Source organism: Chamaea fasciata, unplaced genomic scaffold, assembly GCF_029207755.1.
Source record: "Chamaea fasciata isolate MVZ Bird 193981 ecotype frontalis unplaced genomic scaffold, bChaFas1.0.hap1 SCAF_22, whole genome shotgun sequence".
In the NCBI taxonomy this organism is placed as follows: domain Eukaryota; kingdom Metazoa; phylum Chordata; class Aves; order Passeriformes; family Sylviidae; genus Chamaea; species Chamaea fasciata.
In genome coordinates this window covers 8844639-8864873 of record NW_027094107.1, presented here as the reverse complement: position 1 = coordinate 8864873, position 20235 = coordinate 8844639, and the positions used below count along the sequence as shown (strand labels likewise).

The following is a 20235-nucleotide window of genomic DNA, read 5'->3' as shown; positions in this document are numbered from 1 at the left end:
CTCCTGGAAAATCATGCTAAGAATACAAAACTATATGTAAACAAAAGTGGCCAAATACCAGGAAACACTCATTATACTTTTGTTCAGTGGTGAGTCTTGTTCTACAGAGAGTCTAAACTTTCAGCATTATATTAATAATTTCGCTATCCATTTTTTAATAAGTGGTTTTTCCATAAAGATTAGAAATTAATCTACCCTGACTTTCACCCAATAACCTTAACTGCCAGAGGCAGCAAAATCACCTATCTAGACCTAATAAAGAAGTTTCCTCAATTTAAATATACATTGCATTTAATAAGTTTCCATGATAATTTCAACAATGTTCCTGAGCTTTTTAAATTACCTTCCTGCTGTGTCCTGGAGACAACCCTGTTCTAGCTTTCACTTCCAGCAACTGACTTTATGAATATAATTTTTTTACACCACAAAAAAGTTCAAAAATGTAAAGTTTTAGGAGTTTCAAAAGCACTCGAGCTTTTTTATTCCCCCCCCCTTGTAAAACCTAATGGAAATTTGTTCCCCTCAAAGTTGTTCACCCAGGAGCGCACTGCAGAGGTTTCATGCAGGCATCAAGCTGTACGTATCTGTACTAGAAGAGATGTTATTTTTATGGTACAGCTTGTCTCATTTTTCCCGATTTCCATAAACTTCTTTGGCAATCTGGATGTTAACTGATCTTCCCAATTTCCATAAACTTCTTTGGCAACCCAGATGTTAACTGATCTTCCCAATTTCCATAAACTTCTTTGGCAATCTGGATGTTAACTGATCTTCCCAATTTCCATAAACTTCTTTGGCAACCCGGATGTTAACTGATCTTCCCAATTTCCATAAACTTCTTTGGCAACCCGGATGTTAACTGATCTTGGGTTTTCCAGCAGGGTCACAGTGTGGTAGTCAGGTGTGTAAGTTTTTACATTCTTACTCAACCACAGCCACGCCAATAAACCTTGGAAGAGTCCAAGCCCATTTTGGATGGGGCTTGGAGCCTCCTGGTGTTGCAGGAGATGCCTTCAGGATGATCTTTAAGATCCTTTCCCACCCAAACCACCCTGTGATCCATGGCCAAGCAAGGGACAGCTTTTTTCGGGGCAACACAGCAATACCCCAGGGGTCCCACCAGTGCCCAGTGCCCCTCAAGCTGGGCTGGAAACCAAAGGGGTTTGTAAATGTCTCCAAAACACTAATGCTGAACTCCTCCTCTGTCAGCTGCCAGGCTTTGTGAACGTGTTCCCCTTGGAAAACTGAACCCAGGTTCCTGTGTGGAGAGGCAGCAATGGTGCGCTGTCCCTCTGTTCCCTGTCCTCCACACCCCCGAGGAACACGGGAGGGGAACCTGCCACAGAACCTCCTGTGAAATGTACTACAATCAGAAATAAACCGACGTGGTAGATCACCACCAAATGACTGATCTGTTTAAACATAAATTTATAAAGAACAGAGCTGCAAAGGACTTCCCAGGATCATCTATTATTGTTTCAAATTAGATCTGGCCTGGCATCCCTGAAAAGCTCCCAGCAACAGAGAACAGGACTGCGCTGTGACAGGCAATTCATACCCATATCAGACCATCTCCACAGACAAATATTCTCTCCATCTAAACTTCTCTTGCTGCAACACTCCTGGACCTTCTCTTCATGCATGGCATGCCAATATCTGGCACTGAAATATACTAAAGGTCACCTCACAACACCACAACAATGCGCTATAGTTGGGTGAATAAATTCAAAGCAACTCCTTCTGCAAATTACATTGCATTTATTATCATATGTCTCTCCAAAATCATTTTCACAGTCATTTCCAAAGATCCTGTTCTTGCCCAAAGTGGGACACGGTGGCCCATCCCAACAAAAGACTGAAAGAGTGAGATTCATCTCACCTGAACTGGAACGTTTGTCTGAAATACTTTTCTTTCCCAGTCTGTCATCAGACTAGAACGCTTAAATTTATTCAGCTACTGATATTTATCCTTTCTGACACTGTCACGAAGCAAGACTGGAGCATGCATACAAAGCTATGGTGAGCCAAAGAAAAATGATTTTGAAAAAATCTTAAGGAGAAAACAAGTTCAACTTCAAATTGTATCTGCCCTCATTTCTGAGTGATGTTAGAGAGGCTCATAACATATTCCAACTCTGAATTTCCATGAATTACACAAACACGGACATGCCTAAGTCCCCTCAAACACCATTTTTGTTCATGTGCCTTCTTGATATCTTCTAACACCTTAATTCAGATTAAGCACCCCCTTTCCCGCATGATTACATGACTGATGACCTGTTTCTGTCTCCTCTTCAGTAGATCTCTGGCTTTTGTTATGAAATGAATTAGTGAGTCCAGCAAAGAAGCTTTTGTGTGGTCACCAGCACTTAGAAAAATCCCAGCCCAGCTGAGATCTGAGTGCAGGACTGGCCCTCCATGCTTTGCTCTGTGTTATCTCAGGAGCTGTTCTACCAGCAGGCAAAGAGGCACTTGAGGAGGTTGGGGCTTCCTCAGAGAGACCAGAGCTGCAGAAAAGAACTCCTGAATAGGCTGTAACCTCAGAAAATAAACGGGGGATCAAAACTTCACCCAGCCCTGACTATTATTTGGGATAATTCAGACACAACTATCAGCTGCATCTACCAAAGGCAAAACTTCCCCGAAACGTCTTCATCGCCCAAACATTGCCTCATTTTAAACCTTCCTACTGTAAGTTCTATGTAGAAAACCTTTCTGGTGTCTTGCCTTGCAGTTACCTAACTCCCTTTCTTATCTTCTTACCACAGGCCACAACATACAAAATAAAATAAACCCACTGGAACCAAAATGCCATATCCTCACTGTTTGTTCTGAAACTCAGAATGTTTCACTATCCATGCAGGGCTGGTTTTAATTGCTTTCTGGAAATAATCCTACCATCATCCCACTGAACTTATTCTTAATGCATTAGGTACTCCAGTACCTAATTATATATTATTAATATAATGCCTCCAGAAGGAAGGTTGCCATTAGCACCACTGTGTATCACAAGATATAGGAGTGCAGCTGCACATAAGAAGCCCTGTAAGGTAGTTTCTGACAATGCTACATCTCTTTACAAGAATCTTTTTGAAACTGGAAGCCTCAATTTGCTTGAAAATTTATTTGTGTAGAAAAGTAATCAGTGGACAGACAGAAAGGTCTAGAGGGCAAATACAACAGAGGCTGGGGAAATGACAGAGCAACTTTTTCCCTTTCTGAGATCTTTTATCACACTTTTTTCCCCCAGCTTTATTTTTCATCTGATGAAGATTTTCTTCCTGATCCAAATCCAATTTATATATATAAAACCCCCTCACTCTATATCGATTTCGCTGCGGTTCAAAATGGTATTTTTACAGTACAAAAATTTAATCAATACAGCCCGAAGAAGCTGGACTGGCAATGGTAAACATGCTAACAGATATTTCATTTCAGGCAGCCAAAGCACTGAAAATTGATACCGCTGAGAGGAATCCTCATTTGGCACTGGGAACATCTCTGTTTACCCAGCCATAGCACTGGTGTGAAGGAGAATACAACCGTGCCGGGCCTGCACACAAGAGACCTCAGCTGCAGAACTTGTCTCTTCCTCACAGATGATACAGCTGGCAGCTCGGACCAGCACGGGCAACGTTTCAAATAAATGAGCAGAAGTGTAACACAACAGCAAGGACGATTAGACTGACACAAGGGCAAGGAGAAGCACACAGAAATCCGACCAGGACATTTTTTAAAACGCTGTTGCCCAAGTCGATGTGGACTTTCCTTGTCAAATTTGGTCCTGTTTTGTAATTTGTCTTCGCTGTTTCATTTCAAGTTGTTCCTGCAGCAAAGCAGTGAGATGTCAGCCACCACTGGAGAACTGTACCCTGAGTCACAAGCTCCGAAAGCCTCTGCAGCACCCCAAGAACCACGAAAGGAAGTGCTGTGCAACGTCTGCCTTGTTGGACGTTCTGTTAGATCAGGAGACCGGAATGAAAGCAGCCCAGAACAATCTGCCACGAGCCCTAACAGCGAGATGAAAGCAAAGCCTCTGTGCTCCCTCACAGAGCGGAAAACGCAATTCACGCTCCTTGGGCTGAAAAGCCTCTTGTGCAGGAGAAATGGGAAACCTGTAGAGCAAGTGACAGACCACAAGGATCAGGGCAGGCGTGAGGTGGTAACGATGAGAAACACGGAGGACAGCCATGGCTTTGGGGGGAAAGGGAAATAGGCAAAGGGGTGGCTCAGCAGGCGCATTCAGTGCAGTGCTCTCTCACGTACAGCCTGGACTAATCCAGCATCAAAAGAAAATAAAGGTTTTGAGACGACTATTTTCAGCAAAAGTTCCCCAGGCTGTCTGCGGGGATCAGGGTATGTCCACATAGGCACTAAATCTTCTGTGGTACACAGAACAGCAACTCAGATTCATCTGAGTAAGAGCAATGGCAGCCCACAAGTGCCAGGGATGCCCTTGGTGGCCAAATCAGACACCGAGCTGGCACTCGGAAGGAAAGGGGAAAATGATCTGCAGAATGTACATCTACGCCCTGGGACTGAATGCTTTTAAAGGAATGTGATTTTTACCTCAATTTTTTTTCACTGAGGAGCCAGTCTAATGGACAGAGGGAAATCTGTTACACCTGGAGAAGAGAAGCTGCAGGGTGACCTAACTGTGGCCTCCCAGGACCTGAAGGGAGCAAGGAAGAGGGACAGGAACAGTGGACGTGTAGTGATAGGACACAGGGAAACGGCTTTAAACTGAAAGAGAGCGGGTTTAGATCAGGTATTAGGAAGAAATTCCTGACTCTGAGGGCGCTGAGTCACAGACAGAGGCTGTCCAGAGAAGCTGTGGGTGTGTTCAGGCCAGGCTGGAAGAGGCTCCGAGCAACCCGACCTAGTGGAAGATGTTCCTGTTCACAGCAGGGAAGTTGGACGGCGCCCTTAAACCCGAGTCATTCCACGATTCAATGAAACAGTGACTCAACTAAAACAAGGCTTTGGTCTGTGTGTTCCCAACAATGAATCTGTACTGCAGGAGAAACTACTGTGAGAAACCAAAAGTCATCACCAGCTTCTAAGTTACATCTCAGGTTCCCAGGAAAAAGCAAAAGCAGGTGAAGCCGCTGGCCCTGCTCCCTCCTGTTCTAGCACAAATCAACAGCTCCTTGGACAAACCCAGCGGTGAGGCAGAAGCAGCTCTTGCACAAAACCAAGGAGTGCAGCCTCAATTAGCACAAATTCCACAGCGCTCAGCACCTGCCTGGGAGCTCTGTGCCCATCCACAGGCAGGGAGAAAACGTCCCCGTGCTCTCAGCGGAGCCTGGGCAGGAGAGAGCAGGCACAACCAGCTCCCAGGAAACAAAGCAGACCCTCCTCGGTGTCAGCAGCACAAACAGAAATAGCAGCAGGCAGCTGCTGCCAGAGCAAAGGTGCGGCTCGTGACTTGCATTTGTTCTGGGGAGCCTGGATGAGTCCCCAGAGCTGCGGGGCACCAGCAGCCTGCCCACCCCTCCTCAGGGCAGCTCTGACCTCAGCACAGGACAGGGGAACCATCACCACGCATGTGAACGGTCGGCTCTCTGCACTCCCTCGCAAAATGATTCTGGACCCCAGGTGACAGACGCTGTGTTAACAATCTGTCTATAAAATGGCCAAGGCTTCCTGGACTGAAGAGTGACACCCCCAAATGTACACCGCAGCTACAGTAAACAAGGAGTTATTGCCTCATGGCCATTAAAATATCTGGGATAATTATTAGAAACCTAGTTTTGTTTTGTTTTTTTTTTTTAATGTATTATTTGAGCCAAAATATTTAAGCAAATGTCCTTAAGGAGGGCAGAGACTGGGAAATCCTTCCATGTCTACAGATGTTATTACCCTGGCAACAATACACACAAATCAAAACCCTCAGAAACGCAGCACGGAGGGAAGTTCCCATGGCTTTGACTTTTACCAATAGCAATTGCCTATTTTCAGAGGAAGTTAAAATTCACAGACTCTGCTGCATAAATACGTTGAAATGATAGCGATTTTAGTGCAACACTTACCGTGACAACAACAAACATCACGAATATCTGCTTTTTAGGGGATGATGCGGCACATTTCGCACAACAGACGTTCTGAAATTCACGGAAGGACAAAACCTCTAGTTGTTCCAGTGCTCTTTTGTCCCCTTGCTCCAGCAACTCCCACTTGTGCTGTTCCAGCTGGGAGGAAACAGAAGCTCACCCCAACACAAGAAGAGCAGCGTGCAGGACCTTGCAGGACCTTGCAGGACCATGGGCACACAGAGCACAGGGAGGGGACAGCCCCGACAGGATGGGCTCCCTGCAGAAAGGCTCCGTCAGCTGCCCCGAGTGCAGGGTAAGCAGAATAATCCGGGTATTTCCCTCCCGGGTGAGCCAAGGGATGCTGAGGTAGAAGCCCCGAGACTGGGGCTGTGGATTCCACCCCGTGAAAAGAGGAACACCTTGCTCTGGATTTGGGCCAGGGTTTTCGAAAGGTGACTTAACCGAATTGCGTTTTCACTGGAATGAGGAATATTTCCATTCATTGCTGAATGAGGCGCAGACAGCAATAGATTAAGAATCTTAATTTTCAGGAAGAAAAAGGAAAGGGAAGGGCCATTATTTTTGGCATATCTGCAAAATAAGCAGCAATCAGTTGAAAAACACCCCATGTCTCCTCACTGTATATCTCATAGCCTTGACTCATCCTATTTCTTCAATCAATACATTACTACATCAGGTATTTTTGGTTCCCTGTGGACTGATTTAAACATGTAGGATAATTATTTTTTATTGGAGTGCTTCTTCACTGCCTTAAATTTCTCCTGTTTTAAATTCTGCAGCAACACATATTAAGTGTTCCAATCTTTAAGCAGTACATTTTTAATAGAAACCTTGCTCACCAGACACATTTTTGCAAACTCTTGCAGCTCTACAGGAGATACAAAAATCAAACTACTCACGCATTGCTTTTTTTTTTTTTTTTCTTTTCAATGAAATATACAGTAGTAGGGAAGAGCCTTTCTACAATGCCAGACAATGTACAGCAGGGGAACTTCAATCATCCTTTTAATTAGCAGAGCAGCAATAGGCAAAGCTCCTCACAAATCACAGAAAGAGGACAGTTAGACGAAATTAAGCAATTCCATCATTTCTAAAGAACAAAACAGTGAAGGACGTTTCTGGTATAATTAAAAAGTTCTTGAGATTTGTCCAAACTAGGGAGCAGGGTGGAAGCACCAACTGAGCAATCCACAGAAAATGCACGACATTCCATCATGCACTGAGGAAATTTCAAGGCTACTTCCACCAGTGCAGGCTCTCTGTAGTGAACATCCTTGGCAAAAGAGAGTGACTGACACCCCTCCACTGCAATTCCCTGAACCTGAAGAGTTTCTGATTATGCTGAAATGGGTTCACCTAATTATTTTTTCAAGCTGCGGTTTTTGATGTTTAATTTTGAAACCTATTTGAGATGTCTTGAACTATATTAATATACTGCATTATGCCTTCATTTCTTTTTGAAGTACTTTACTGTAAAAAATGCAGACTTCTAATGATTTTTAAATTACTCCACTCTGCACATATCAATTTACAACAATTACAACATTTTGCATTTTTCAAAGCACTTCAGTTTTAAAGAGGCTTTTTTGCTTCACCAAGATATCGAAGGAAGAGGCTGCTGATTCATTTTTGCCCTTTGTAAAATTACCACCAATCTTGCTAGGAGAGCTTCACCAAAAATAGATATGCTAAATATATGCCATCTCCATATAATCATTTTAGGATGAATGTTTTTTGTGACTAAGAACTGCCAGTATTCTTTTCCCAATCATAATTAGGTTGCTTCAGTGGTATAAATGGATTCAGTGGAATTATGACAAATGTCCTGGAGTAAGGGGACAGAGAGTGGCCTACTTTGTCTGAACAGAGTCTAAAGAAATGAATGCAGGACAGGATGTCAGAGCCATCAGCTCTGTCACAGATCTCTCAGTCTGTCGTATTTTAGGCACAGTGCTGCAATTAATTAGTGACTCAGGGCTGGATTCTCACCTGAAGCACGCTGGGACTGCACTGCTGGTATCACTGCAGTCACACTAATTCATGCAAGGCTCTGCCCCCCTGAATAACTCTGAGTCCATTTTCTCTTGATATTTCTCTCCCTTAATCTCAAGGCTCCATGTTAAAGGTGTCAATCTGAGAACAGAAGATGAGTTCTTTTGTTCAGTTGATGCTGCACCTTCAATTAGTCAGAGCTTCCCTTCTACCTGACAGGAGCAGTCAGTAGTCAGGAGTTTGATTTTCTCTTTCTGAAAAGCACAGCCCAGACACCTCAAGGGGAGATGACTCATTAACATCAAGGCATTTTGGGTGACAGCATATAAATAAAGCAACAAAGATCCACAGACAGTGAGCAGAAAGATGATTACACTGAAGTCCTGGTGACATTCAAATAGTGTAATACCAGTCTCCCATCCTCCTGGCTGTGCCATGTCCTGTAGATCACACCCCTGCTGCACAGGTCAGCTGAGATCTGTGCTGAAGGTCAGGCTGATAATGGATTTCACATACTGCCATAACAGGGTTCAGCACGGTGATAGGTGCTGAGACTCTGAAACGCTCCAGGGATGACCTTTTTCAGCACAGGTGGTTTTCACAAAACATATTATATAATCAGTCAGACTTGGAACAAAGCATGAAACTTCAGTTCTCCACATCTCCTAGGGGCAGGGGGAGACTGAATGAGAAATGGAGCTCAGGGTCTTGTGCAGTTCCCTTGGGCACATCTCCTGTCAGATGGCTGAACTGGTAATGGTTAAATCTGAGCACTTTGCCAAAAGACGACCAAGCTAGGAAAGAACTAAAATTAAATGGGCCAAGTGATAAACAAGATAGCAATGAATTACCAGGCTAATCCAGCTCCCTCATGGCAAATACATGTCAGCCTATAACCACATGGAACAGTGACAGCACTCTGATCCTGTCCATGTAAGAAACCAAAGATAGAGAGAAAGTACTTTTTAGATTTCTTCTCCTGATCACATACGGCTGTAGAAAAGACATAACAATGTTGTTTTGATTGGTGTAGCTAAAAATCTGCCGGACTCTTTCCAGGGTGAAATTCAGCTGATGCTGCCAAAAGGAGGCAGAAGAATCAGGGGTTTATTATCTGTGTGTTTGTAGTTAGCTCATAGGAAGAGCCTTTACAAAGATGCTCATAAGGAGCAAGGCAAAGCTTAAAGGAAAACCATGTCATCTCTGGGAGAGGTAAATTGAAATCTGAGCTAACAAAGGAAAGTGACTTTTCATGGAAGTTCAATATTGTAGGGTAGAAAGAGGCCAAATATAGCTGAAACAGATATCCAGCTAAGGATATTGAAAGGATGGATCTGAACAGAGCTGAACAAAAGCCAGCCTGAGCTGCGTCCTACGAGTAGTATAGGATTAGCAATACTGAGTGGCTGAACAACTTTCAAACCATATTGAGCTGCTTTTATTGAGAACCAATTTAAACACAATGAAAACATATCCTGACAGCTGCTTTGGAGTCCTGCAAGAGGATTTTCTGGCCCTGAAGGGATGGCAATTGTCCAGCAATAACTTTGGAAACAGAAGGAGTATCTGGAGGTGCTGCAGTGATATTGGGTTGTGCCAGTCCACAGGTCAGAGCAGAGATCAGGCTGGACACTGGAAAGGACTTCAAATAATTTGCCAACCTTTCACCTCACAGAAAGAAACATGATTGCAAGACTTTGCCCCCATTCAAACCAGGAATGGAAGGAGCAGGGTTTTAGCAGAGAGGCCCAGACATAATTGAAACAACAATTTATCTAGGAAATGGAAGACTACCCTTCATTTTCAGTCTCTGTGTGAAGCTTCACTTTCAAAAATCCAAACAGAAACCACGAGCGCCAAGCAAAACCTGAAGGATGATTGTTATTTTTTGGTAATGTTCTACAGAAAATCAAACAACGTGAACAACATGGTCCTTTCCAGCCTCAAAAAATCCATGAGTGATTCCAGAGCTCAGGCTGGGTCTCCAAACATTGGCAATTCCTAAGGATATGCACAGGTCACAGTCACCCTTCATCTCTCTTCTTCCTCCCATACCAATTCTTGTCTATCCCCACCCTGCTGTGGGCCTGATATCTCTGGGTCTGAGAGATTTCAGCCTGCTGGCACCTGCCGACTTTTTCCCAAGGAAGAATTTCCCAAGAAAGCTTCTCCTCAAAACCATCCTGGCCAACAACTCTCCTTTCCCAAAACGATCTTTCTCCAGGTGGCGTTTTGCTGTTTCTCTGGTTTAACCCTGGGATCAGAGAGGTGTCGTTCCTGTTCACCAGCCATGGTGAGTCTGTATGGGAACACCTTAGAAAAGGTAGTGAGAATTAGACAATAAATCCCTTTTTTCTATGTTCTTTGCCCTCTGAAATATTTGGAGTCTCTCATCTTTCTTTCGTGTCCTACAACGACACCCTGCCACGTTAAAATGTTAGTTTTTATCATCTGAGGAGCTCGAGAAGGGCAGGAAGGGGAAGGGATCACAGAGGAGGCTCATCCCTCTCCAGGCTGGGCAATACTGGGGATGTACCTGGAACAATCCACTCAAAACCACTCTGGAACCTTTGGCATTGGGCAGTGCAGGTGCAGCTGAGTGTCCATCCTACCTGTGGAGCAGTCAGGTCCCGTCCAGTGCGGCTCACAGCTGCAGAGCCCCGTGTCCAGCAGGAAGGAGCCGTGTCCTGAGCACTGCTCCTGGCACAGGGGCAGGGCAGTGTCACAGCCCAGCCCTCCCCAGCCCGGGGAGCAGTGACATTCCCCCTGCACGCACACGCCGTGGCCGGAGCACGTGGGGTCCAGGCAGTCCTCTGCAAGGCAGAACACACAGCTCAGGGCACAGAACCCACACCTCTGCTGTCGCTTACCTGGGAAATACAGCAGGGATTCAGGTTCATTTCATGCGTTTTTTGGGCAAATACCCGACTGAAACAACGTTAGCAAACACAAGGGAAAAACAGGCTCCTGAATTCTGTGCAAAAGGGTAAGACGAAAACAAAGCAAAAAGCAAGCACGAAGATTGTGAGAGGTCAAATCAATCTCTTGTCATGGATTGTCTTATTTTTAAAACACAGATTCCCAGGACGGATCTCTCGGTCTAAGGCTGTGCTTCAGTAGAAGGGCTGGGAAACAGCTGGAGCAATTAATTGTTACTTCTGTAATTGTGCTTTGTATTTCCATTTGGGCGTTTGTGCTCTGTGTCTTGTCTGCATCTGGGAAAAGAATGATTTACTCTTCCACCTTCCTGTGAAAAGTTCTCTCTAAAGCTGAAAATCTGCTACAAAAAAAAAAAAAAAGGTTGTCCACTAAGATTGAGCAGTGAATCTCTGACTCAATGCTTGCTGTAAAAAAATAAAAATCCCATACACATAAAAAATATGTGCCGGGCAATTGCAGGTAATGAACAGCTTCATAAAAGTCATAACGTACTGATGAACAATTTGCAAACAAAGAACGAAATTTGTTCTCAATTTGGATTAAACTATTGCTTGTGAAAAATTCAGGAGCTCAGCAGAGGAATTTAAATCAGCTGGTTAGGGCTGTATGAGCAGCATATTCTCGCACTGCTTTAACAGGACAGGATTTAAGCAGAAGCAGCCAGCCTTCCCTGGAGGCTGCAGGAGGACGGAAGGATCTGTGGGGTGAGCATGGGAAACAGGGAGCCAGCAGCCCATCCGTGGGTTTAACAATCTATTATGATGTTAAAGAGACGCTGTGGAAGTTCTGCTGCGTGTTTCTCAAGTATCAGCACAGTGTGTGTGTTAATAACTAAACTGTGAACTTAACAAACAGCAGCCTGTGCTGTGGGAATGAAGAGATGTTTTCTGCTTCGGGAAGGGAAGGCTAAATATTTCAGGCACAGGAATTAATGCCCTCCAGTTTGTAGGACCTTTCAACCTAAAAATAAAGAAGCAAAGCTTTATCTTTTGAACTGCTTTGCCACCAATTCGACATCTTATTTCAGGATTTATTTTTGTATCTTTTTCAGCCTCCCAGGCTTGTGCACAGCACAGTGCAATTCTGAGAGAGGGAATCAGTGTTTCTGGACAATGCACATCTTGCTAAGCGTAGGACAAAAATACACAGCAATTCCCTCTTATCCTGAGACAGCTCTTTATTTTGCTGATATTTTAAAATTAATAGAGTGACTCCATTTTAGGAATGATAATCTGGGAGGACAAATTCAAGGGACCCCCCCTAGCAATGAATTCATGCAGTCACTGGTGCTCCCAGGACACCACATCTGTTGCTATGTCTGTTAACAGCACCGCTATAAAACCAAATCCGGTTGGTTTTATAGAAATAAAACACAATTATTAAATAAATATTAAATAATATTAAATAAATAAATAAGTATTAAAGAATACAATTATTAAACAAAAATACGTACAATGAAATAATCTTAATTCCTGACAGAATTCCCTAACTACTACACAAATTATGTTTTACAATGCAAACTGAGCAGCCATGTCAAGGACACACTGTTCCAATGAAAACCCACTGTGCTTGGTTACACAGGTTTGTTCCCTCCACCACATTTCTCTATTTCTACATAATTTCATCTTTTTTTAAAAAAAAATTAAAATAAGTTTCTCACTATAAAAATCGAATGTTTTCCCACTCTCGGTTTAGATAGCCGAGTACATCTATGTCATTTTATTAATGTCATTTTTTCCCCCAATCATTTTGCAGGATCTCATTATGGCAAGAAACAAAGGAGCTAAAAACAGCACTCAGCCTCTCCCCATCTACAGGCTTGTTCAGCATCATGGCCTCACTGAGGAAAGCTGTGCAGCACTTGCTTTTTCCCATTTGGGTTTTCTTGGTTTCTCAAACTACCAGCAACTGACTTTGTCAGAAGCATTCTCTTGATCCTCCCTTTAGAAACCATTCCAGGTATGTCAAATCTATCAAATCCATCCTGGACATTTTTCTGACTAGAGAATTCAAGCAACATAAAAAGCCTCCTGTGTGCGCTACTCCAAAGAATCACGGAAAATCTTGATAGCAGGAAGCACAAAGTCTGCTGTCAGTAGCTCCAGGCTAAGGGGACTGGTGAAAAATCATCAAATCAGGGAAGGAAGAGCTCTGCTTTCTGGGGCTATGCACAAGGGAAGGAAGTCAAAGCTGATGAGCTATCTCAGCCATGCTGAGGGAAACAACTGCTTCTGTTTATAGATGAGGGCAGAGAGACATCAGCACCACAACCAGCAAAAATACAGTCGCTGCTTCTCTCAGAATTTCCCTCTTTTTGTTAAACCAGGCTTTAAAGGACGCCAGTTTAGCACTGTGAACAAAGGCTCCCACTAAAAATGACATGTGAAAACAGAATTAAACAATATGCTCCGGTAAAGTAACCTGTTTGCTGCCCTTTTGGCTTTGTATTGTCAGAAGAACCTAAGATGTAACAGAAAGAAAAAGGGAAAAGCTGATTACAGCGGTCTGATTGCTTTGGAGAGCTACCACACCATGTTTTGTTTAAATGATCTCCTGGCTGCCTTACCCTGAGCTTTCGGCCAAATAAAAAGAAATAATTTTGTCTTCTCAAGTGAAAATGTGAACATTTGCGAACTGTCACCAAGACCTGAATACCTTTACCTTTGAAAATCTTCCATCTTAACGTTACTTTCTGTGAGACAGCAAAGGTAGTTTTGAGGAAAACAGTACGGCATCAAAGAAAGGTGATCGCACCTCTGTGAGCTTTTAACTACTTAAACCAGGCAGAAATTAAAGCCAAAAGCCAACCCCCCAGGGTGCAGAGAAGGCAAGCTGACCCACCTTCCTCACAGATGTCTCCCTTGTAGCCCGGCACGCAGATGCAGACGCCCATGATGCAGGTGCCGTGGCCGAAGCAGGTGGGGTCAAGGCACTGCTCCTCTGGCACGTCACACTCTGCTCCCTTCCAGCCGCCCCGACACACGCAGTGACCCTTCTCGTATTCTCCATTCCCGCTGCACAGCACCGGGCACGAATCTGAACGGGGCAGACCGACCTGTTTAGTGTATTTACATCCTTCCATAGATTAACGGTTATTGCATTTATCCTTCTGTAAAATTGCTTTCCCACTCCAGCTCCTCCATTCTTCGTCTGCTTCAAGGGTTGTAACAGACTGAAATCCTTGAGCGAGGTGGTGCAGCAGTAGTACAATGGCCCTGTCTCCTCATTTACCTTAATTTTGACCACAAATGGGACATCACAGGAGATAAAAACAACTCTCCCCTTGATTGGCCTCTGTGGAAAACTTGCAGGGAAGCCTGATTTCAGCAAGATTATTATTTCTTTCCTGTGAACTGAAACAAGATCCTGCCTTTTTCTTTTTTCTCCTAAGAAGACATCATTGAAATTGTAGCCATCACGGATCTGTATGTAAGCCAGCAATGTGAAAGCTTACTTTTACCATCCAGTATCAATTTCCGAGCCAACTGAGTCTCAAAAAACCAAACCCTACATTTGAGGAGACATTGGGAAATCGTGAGAACTTCTGGACATCACATGCAGAATTATTATCACATTATCCGTTCTCACGGATGATGGATAATGCTGACAGAAACACCTGAAACAGAAGTAAGCTCACTTAATGTGGTCTTTCTGCCTTAATGCTGGAAAACCATCTCTAAGCTGCTTTAGGTTTCTTATCTACACCTTATTCAAGTTAAGACCCCAGAAGCATTTGATTTACTTATGTCTTCTCCAAAGTGAAACTGTTTGTCGCTTTTAAGTAACAGGAGACATTATGCTACGCTAACCCATCTATTAAAAATGTGTTTTATAATTACAGACAGGATGCAAAGGTGGAAGGAGGAACCCATTAAATTTGAAAGTCAGGGAGGGAGAAGTGCTTGCTCCGTGTTAACCCAAGTTAAAGAAACTTTCCACATGTGTGCCCGGAGTGTATCTGCCATCTGTCTGGAAAAGGGAATTTAATCTCCTTTAATCACTTTGAATCTTTGCAAGCCCAGCAGTCACACAGCATAACCAGGATCCCTGTCATGCACCGTGGGTCAGTTAATAGGAGATTACCTTTTGCACAATCAGGACCAAGGAATCCTGGGAAGCAGTGGCAGTGGCCTGAGATGCATTCTCCATTCCCATTGCAATTAGTAGAGCAGTCATCCAGGATTTCTGTTTATCCAGGCAATTGTGCACAAAGAAAAACATAAATTGGTTGAATTCAAAATGAGTGGCATCCTCACCTCACTCTGCAGGACACATCTCAACATACAGCAGCGGTAAAAAGCCCATTTTCATTCATAGGGAGCATAAAACAAAATCCCTGTTCAAGCAGCTTACAAATATTTATTAGATTTTTTCTTGACAGCTTTGAGATAACAGGTGCATCATTTATATTACACCAAAAAGCTTTTAAAGTAAGTGTTCATGTAAAATTTACCGCCATTAAAAGCACTGCAGGAACCTGAGTATTTGCTGAAAAAAATGTCCACCTTAAACACTTTCTTTTCTTGCTGAAGTAATTTGTTTGAAACCTGTTTATAGAGTAAATTGCCTTCTACAGAGTTCATTTGAACCACGTGAATTGAATCCCTCAGAGAAGGGCAGGATTTCCACTCCTATACAATCAGATAAACAAAAAAATAATCTTTTGTACAGTGATGAAATTCGACGTGATAAAGAACTAAGAACTAGACTCGAAGGGAAAAAAAACCCCACCTTCAGTTGTGATCTAAAACTCGCCCATGTTTTATCACAGAGCTTTGGATATTAAGCCACTTAACCTCACACATCTGAGGACAGGCTCCTATCTGTACCTGGATTAGCTGCTTCCAATTTACACACGGATTTCCTAGAGGAATGCAGTGGATTCAGTGCTTTACACGGATTTTCCACAAAGAATATGAGGTAAATTCGGGCTCAGATGATGCTGTGTGGAGCAGGGGGGTGTCAGCAGCCCCAGGGCTCTGCAGCCCATGCAGTGCTGGGTGGGGACGGGGAACTGGGACTGTCCACGGCCACTCACAGACGGGGAAATACCTCTGGCTACAGGAAAACGGGAAACGTGACACCTCCCTCACAAAATGATTGAGGAAAAATAAGAAACCCCAGATCCTATAGAAGTGTAGTTCGATCTTAATTGATCAAAGGAGCATTTGGCAGAGATGCAGCCAAGCTCTTGCTCTGCTCTCAGGGTTTCCGGCTGATTCCTTTGCTGGCAGAGACGTCAAATATGACTCTAGACCAGTCTGGGTAAACAAGAAGAGTGCCTCAAGGGTTTGTTTTTTTTTTTTTTTTAAATTCTTTTGCTTAATTTTTATTTTTTTGTGGAAAGCCCCAAAGAAACAATCAAGTTATGATGCACAGAAAACCAGGAGAAGAAGACACACAGGTTATGAAAACACAGGAGCTGGCAGTATTTTCAGATGCACCAGCAGCAGATTCTTCCAGCAGAGTGAACAGACTTTGCCCCAAAAATATCTTTTTGCAGCCATTCCAAAGATGAAGTCCAAGGATTCCTGCCTGCCCTGGGGCTCACACACTTCCCTCTTCTGCTTATTGGCCCCCAAAGGGAGGGAGAGCAACTTTTTTATCACATGGAACATGAATTAAACTCTGGAAATTAATTTAATTTTTTTTGTAGGGGGGTGGAAGGGAAGGGGGGAAGTAGAAGTTCCTAAATAAATAATTTAGTAGAAACTACTAAATGAAATACTATCTAAACCCTCCTGTATAAACCCTGCTGTCTTACAGTAAAAATAAACAAGGGATCAGGAATTTGGATCCTGGGTTGGGCTGGAGTTTGGCCAGGTTTCATGGTCTTTGTAGAGTATCTGCAAAGATGCTTCATAAATTGCTTGAATCTTATTTCCTCAGACGGAATCGAATTATGGAATGTCGTTTTCTTGCAGAAGTTCAACTTATTTGAAGAGAGCAAGTATGAAATTTTTCACCAGAACCAGTCCTTACAACTCTACCTCAATTCCCGATTTTTTCCTTTTATGCAAGTCCTTCAGGATCCTGATATTTGAGTCATCCTGCCCTGCTCTGCGAGGTGTTCACCACAAAGCAAAAATAGCATCCACTTGCCCTGAAGAGCAGATGGCAGGGCCATTACTAGTAAAGACATCTTGCTAAACATATGGCAGAGCAGGTTAACTAAAGGGTGCAGTGGTTCAAGTCCCGCAGCAAACCCAGACTGTCACAAATACAACATTTCCCTCAACTGAAATTCCAGAACAGCCCTGTGTGTGAGCACCGCTCACTCCCAACGCACACATCTGCGACCACGTGCCCACCCAGAGGTGTTAGAAAGGCAGGAGGAATCTCTCGCGCCACCAGGGCATTCCCTCCTGTCTTTGCGTTTGTGTTTTCATTTGTCCTCTGGATTCCAAAAAACCCAGTGCATTTGAATAACTGCATAAAACAACAGCACCCATCCATCAGGCAACACTCGCAAACAAATCCACAAAAGATTTTCCAACTTTCAATGGACTCAAACACTGGAAATAACACACTTAAAGCCTGGATAATTTCTGTAGGATTTATGGCCCACGTAAGGAGAGAGGGCAGATATAATCTCTTTTACTTGGAAAAAGATAACAGCAGAAATCATTCAAGCATTTAAACCATCATATAAAAATCTTAACACATGAAAACTTCACACTTAATTTATCTGAGAACATCCATATCCAAATGTTGCTGTTTGTCTAATATTGGCTTAAACTCCATGTTGCTCCACTGAGGTTAATTAAACCAAGCTGAAATAAAACACGTTTCAGAGAATACTTAAGAGGAGCTGGAACACATCAAGCACAATCTTTGCAATGTAATAATCAGAGTGACAACGAGATTGTGATTGCTCTTACCAATAGCTGTAGTCAGTACAAACACTTGCTCTACTTTCTTTCCATCGTTGTAGAATGCCATGTGCCAGGCTCCCTGGTCCATGTACTCAATGAAACCTGTCTCTTGCAGGGAAGTCAAGATCAGGTTCCTGGGGGCTTGCTGAGGCTCCTCGGAGCTTTTTGGTTCCTGTTTAATTAACTGCTTTCCATCCATCAGCTTTACAAAATCAAACTGAAATAGTAATGAGCAAAGATTAACCGCCTGGCAAATATTCATGAATCTATTCTGCATGTCTCCTCTAAACATGAATAAACAGCTGAAATCTTCAGAGGAATTGCCTAAGCATTCACAGCGTGGACAGCAATTGCATAACCTAGTCAATTTAGCTTCAGCTTCTGTATAAAAAGCATTACTGTAGGTCAGAAATGTGGCATATATATTATATATATAAAAGTAAATGTGATAGAATCAGGATCATTTCCAATTACCTGAGTGTGAGTGGGTGGGATGTTCCTTCTGCCATAAATGCCCAGCAGAGAGTCCTTTGCCAGTGAAATGTTGAATTTCAGGTACACGGGGTGGTGTATGGTGATTTGGAAGCGCCAGAACAACCCAGGTGGGATGGTTTGCATCACCTGGGCTCCAATCTCCACCTCCCCCGTGTCTATGGCCCGGCCCTTCTGGAACACTGGTTTTCCACAAAAAAAAACCAAACAAACAAACACTCAACTTGAGTATTTACAGGGGGCGAAGAGAGAAGGTTACAAGGTATAAACCTCCTTACAAGGTATAAACGTGCCTTGGACAGGTTGGAATATTCAAAAATCAACTTCTAACACTGACAAGAGCATTTTTTATTCAACAAGTTGGAAAGCACAAACAAACACGAGCAACATTCCCCACAACAGGTGTCACGGGGTATTTTCCTCATGGTTTTTGCTGGAAATCTAGTAACACTTTACTGATTATGAAAAGGTGGAAGTGCTGCTGTGTAAACCACGGTCTTTGCCCATCAGCTCTGCAAACAGAACACATTCACTGTGAATACAGAGCGAGGATGGAGGGAAATCCTTCCTCTGGCACACACTTCATTCTGCTGCTGAAGGGGCACTGCAGCAGCCACCCAAACGGACCCCAGTGAGGACAGAAAATCCATCAAACCTGGTAGCTCAGAGCCCCTGTGCAAAGCCTGGATTGCTATTAATCACCGTTCCTAATGGTTCTGTTCTGGTGGTGTTAATCTAGTCCTGGAGAAATAAAGAACATCTGCTCTGGCTTGGTCTTTCTTCATGGAAGTGTAACAGGGGCATGAGGACGGGGAGAGGCACTCTGAAGACAGAACTGGCACAATTTCAGAATGCCAAACAGTAAATTTGCAGACATCTACAATACGTAACCTCACACGTGGGTGTGAGAGCACTGAAACAGAAAGGGAAACGGGACGAACAAGGGACACTTGGCCAAACCAGATTGGAGCTGGCTTGCTCTGCTGGCTCGTATCACCATCTTTACGTGTTCTGCTGCCTGTCTGTGATCAGCACTGTGACATGCTGCACATCACAGCCCCAAGCCTGCTAACAGTTGAGCTAATTCCACTGAAAGGTCGGGAAAACTCAATACTGGCATTTCCAAACTCTGACCTGGAGTGAAAACAGGACAGTGTGTAGCATTAGGGGATGAATCAAGAGAAGGAATCCAGCAGCCATATCCATTTATGCTCCGTTTCATCCCAGAACCACAATGAGAAATAACGAGGAGCAAAGTGACTGGAGCCTCATCTTTTACAATAAAAGCATTTAATAAATTATCTAATCCAACATCATGTAGTGGAATTTTATAAACCACCCCTGGAAGTGAAAACAGCAGCAGCAAAGCCAGGCCCAGCTTTTGCCTGAGTGTGTTAATGACAAAGACCCTCAGCGGGACCTCACATGGGCTTTAACCAGCCTAGGAAGTACTTAGCATTCTTAATGAATAGAGATTTAATTTACAAGGCAGGAGCGATTCTCAGGGTACCAGATCTTCCAGCTTTACAGCTGCTTTGTGTCACCAAACCCACAGCAAGAACGAGGGGCTAACTCATAATACCTCACCACGTAAATACATCTATTTTTAGAGCAGGAACTTGTAATCTAGTGCCCAAAAATATGCCACGTCCTTAGTTTATGAATTAAAATATTTCCAAATCGCTACTTGAACAATGTTCAAGGTGTGACTACTTCTGCCCAATTTGCTTCATGGGAAAAAAAAATCTTGAATATTGAGTTTTGAAAAGAGAATTCCACTTTCTCTGTTGTACAATGAAAGTGGATCCCTTTCCACCCCAAGCCATAGAACATCCTACTTGGCTGATGTAAATTTGAAAAACCTTTTCCCCTATTTCCAA

The 20235-nt window shown here is 43.4% G+C and overlaps 1 protein-coding gene across 1 annotated transcript in view; it reads right to left on the bottom strand.

Moving 5' to 3' along the window:
- The window catches only part of TENM1 (teneurin transmembrane protein 1), a 256550-nt gene that overhangs the window by 88574 nt on the left and 147741 nt on the right, over positions 1 to 20235 (bottom strand). The window contains exons 7-11 of the mRNA XM_066202385.1: positions 18338 to 18537; positions 17870 to 18080; positions 15072 to 15173; positions 13830 to 14024; positions 10661 to 10861 (exon numbers count right to left, since the gene is read on the bottom strand). Coding sequence (XP_066058482.1) covers positions 10661 to 10861; positions 13830 to 14024; positions 15072 to 15173; positions 17870 to 18080; positions 18338 to 18537 — 909 coding nt within the window. The remainder of the gene's footprint in view (positions 1 to 10660; positions 10862 to 13829; positions 14025 to 15071; positions 15174 to 17869; positions 18081 to 18337; positions 18538 to 20235) is intronic.